General features: G+C 32.9%; 1 protein-coding gene across 2 annotated transcripts in view; it reads left to right on the top strand.

Annotated features, from left to right (window-relative positions):
• The first annotated feature begins 1,174 nt into the window (after positions 1-1,174).
• The window catches only part of LOC137655860 (myosin heavy chain, clone 203-like), a 51,718-nt gene continuing 49,781 nt past the window's right edge, over positions 1,175-3,111 (top strand). The window contains exon 1 of one of the 2 annotated variants that reach the window (XM_068390054.1): positions 1,175-1,572. In XM_068390054.1, coding sequence (XP_068246155.1) covers positions 1,458-1,572 — 115 coding nt within the window. In that variant the 5' untranslated portion in view covers positions 1,175-1,457. The remainder of the gene's footprint in view (positions 1,573-3,111) is intronic. The other variant, XM_068390055.1, reaches the window with a different exon arrangement.

Below are 3,111 nucleotides of genomic sequence, written 5' to 3' on the forward strand. Positions count from 1 at the left end.
GAAAAATTCAATTAGGTTTTGGGTGTGATTGGGTCAAAGGCCAAGGTCACGAAAAGGTCAAAAGACATATTGCAATATCGTCGCTAATTTTTATCCGATATGCATGAAACTAGCGCCAAATTGTGCATAATTCATTTGCCTATATTGTTATATACAACATAAGATAATAATTTCATTACCCTTCTTAGCGGCTGTGGGTCAAAGGTCAATGTGGTCAAACTTGCAGAAAGTGCATTAAAATGAAAGTTTTTAGGTCATGATACCAAATTCGGTGACAAATGGGATTTGGGCGATCAAGTACCCACATCATCATCATCATCAATTTTCTTGATGACAAAAGTGTCGGTGGCGAAGGTATGCGCTCTACCGAGTGCCCGTTCCAGTTAATACCGAAATCTATTTCTTATCCACGTTGATGAACATTTTCTTTTCAATCGACTAATTTCTTTCCTACACATTAACCTGATTTGTAAACGAGATCCATCATTTTAAGATTGTAGTTTTCAATTATGTGAACTGTAATCACTTCTACTCCATTCAAGTGATCATTACACTTGAATCGTCAGAATCTGGAAAGTCCGTATATTAATCAAATTAAATAGAAAAAGGTGGCAAAGACGTCGTCTGTATGTATGTGTATATATATATGTGTGTGTGTGTGTGTGTGTACATATATAGATACACACACACACACACACACATATATATATATATATATATATATGTGTGTGTGTGTATATATATAGATATATATATATATATATATATATATATATATAAGTATATATATATATATATATATATGTGTGTGTATGTGTGTGTGTGTATGTGCATGTGTATGTGTGTAATGTAAACTTCATCCGATAGCTCCCTGTAGTCAAGAAAGAGTTAATCTCCATTTGACTGCGTATCATATTCCTATAAGTTAAAATACGAAGCTTTTGTGAATCTCTTCGAATGACACACGTTGATCGTAAGAAAGTGAAAGCGTTGTAGCCAAGCTCGCGAAAAAAAAGCTGTCGTCGCCACAGGTGTGTTTATGTACAGGTGTTAAAGCCTCCAACGTGAAATACACCTGCGTGTCTTCAAGTCGAGATCCTGAATCTCCCCTTCATATAACAATATATTAACCTATAAGATGGATTTTCAAGCTCTCTGAAGATTTGAATTATATACAAGCGGTTAATAATCCCGAGAGGAGATGTGTATCAACAAATGACGTGGTGGAAAATCAAGCGATGTCACTTGGCACGCTCGAGACGGTGGCGCCCCTAGCGGCTACAGGTAGCAGAACAGGTACAACCGGTTCACGTGTTACGATAACTGCCCTTAACGTATCAGCTGTCTCAGTCTCTCACGAATCCTCGGACCGAATAGAACTGGTCAGTGTGGTATAAAGTGATCCGAACTTTAGAAGAATAATAATAGATATTCAAACGTTAAGGCAAAACTTCCAGATGGCTGCTGACAAGAAGACCAACAAGGAGTCCAAAGAGGAAAACGAGAGGACTACGAAGGAAAAGACGCCGAAGGAAAATGGAAAGACAACAGACAGTAAAGAGACGAAAAAAGGTATCTACACAATAAGTTTTGATAAGTTTAATGACAGTGACCATAACTGTTATTGTCGTTATTTATGTTGGAATACGTTATTTGAGATTTATTTCATCTGAAATAACTTTAATTAAGAGTTAGTAATGTAAATTGATTCTATGTTTATACCCTTTGAATCTAATAAGGATAGTGATTATACATGGACCTGCGTATATATGAACTTTACGTGTTTCCAGTTCTTATATATATATATATATATATATATATATATATATATATATATTGTATGTGTATGTAAATATATTTATCTCTCTCTCTCTCTCTCTCTCTCTCTCTCTCTCTCTCTCTCTCTCTCTCTCTCTCTCTCTCTCTCTCTCTCTCTCTCTCTCTCTATATATATATATATATATATATATATATATAAGATATACAGTATATATACACATATATATATGTATATACAGTATATGTGTGTATGCATTATTCATATATGTAAATACATGTATATATGCATATATATACAGTATATATATGTATACTGTATATGTATATATATATATATATATATATATATATATATATATATATATATAATGTGTATATATATATGTATATATACTATATATATAAAATGTGTATTGAATGCATTTATACATAAGTGTAAGAATAATTAGAAACACCGATAAAATATGCTTTCCAGTTACTGACGTAATCTGCGCAGGACAACCAAGTTCTGATTTGTTTTTCAACAACTCAAATATGCATCGAAAGTATGTTTTGACTGAGCGTATATGTATTCACTTGCAAACACGTCTGTGTTACTAACACTTGTGTCTCACATATATAAATCTTATATATAGCAATACAAATGCGTTTAAATGTTTAGTACGTGTTAATTTTCTTTGAAGTTCGTTTGCATGATTAACGAAATTTATGAATATTAAACTAGGGAATAATTTTAGAATACAAAATTGCTCTTTGAAGCCAAGCCGTTATCTACACTGTTAAAAAAATAAACGTAATTATAATCGGAAATTCTCCGTAAAAATATAATGTTCTCAGTCGTTTTTCAGTAAATGCAGGCGACCTTAATTTTTACCATACATTGTTATTATATTTTACGGATTGGTGACCGTAATATCACTCCTTAAAATCAATATATCCGTTTTTAAAACGGTAAATGCCCGGTAACATTTATTCCAAGATTTTTACCGTTTTTTTACGGCAAATTTTTAACAGTGTAATGAGCCTCTGCTTTGTCCGTTTTTCAGTGATTACCCCCTGTGCAATTTGCATATATTCAGAATGCAATGTAATCACACATCAAGAAAGCATTAGTAGGCTAAATGAATTTGTTAAATTCAAGACAACAGATTAAATTTCAAAGGCTTTTACATAAAAAAAGTGTTCTCCTCACTCTCTAATCTTCCCTTGTTCCATATAATTTTTCTTCCCTTCCTTGCAATAAGTGACACCTAACCTGCCCCCCCCCCCTTTTTTTTTTTTTCTTTTTTTAAGAAGACTACTTGTATCTTACGACGCCAGATCACTTACGAT

The sequence above is a fragment of the Palaemon carinicauda genome, chromosome 16 (assembly GCF_036898095.1).
Source record: "Palaemon carinicauda isolate YSFRI2023 chromosome 16, ASM3689809v2, whole genome shotgun sequence".
NCBI lineage: Eukaryota > Metazoa > Arthropoda > Malacostraca > Decapoda > Palaemonidae > Palaemon > Palaemon carinicauda.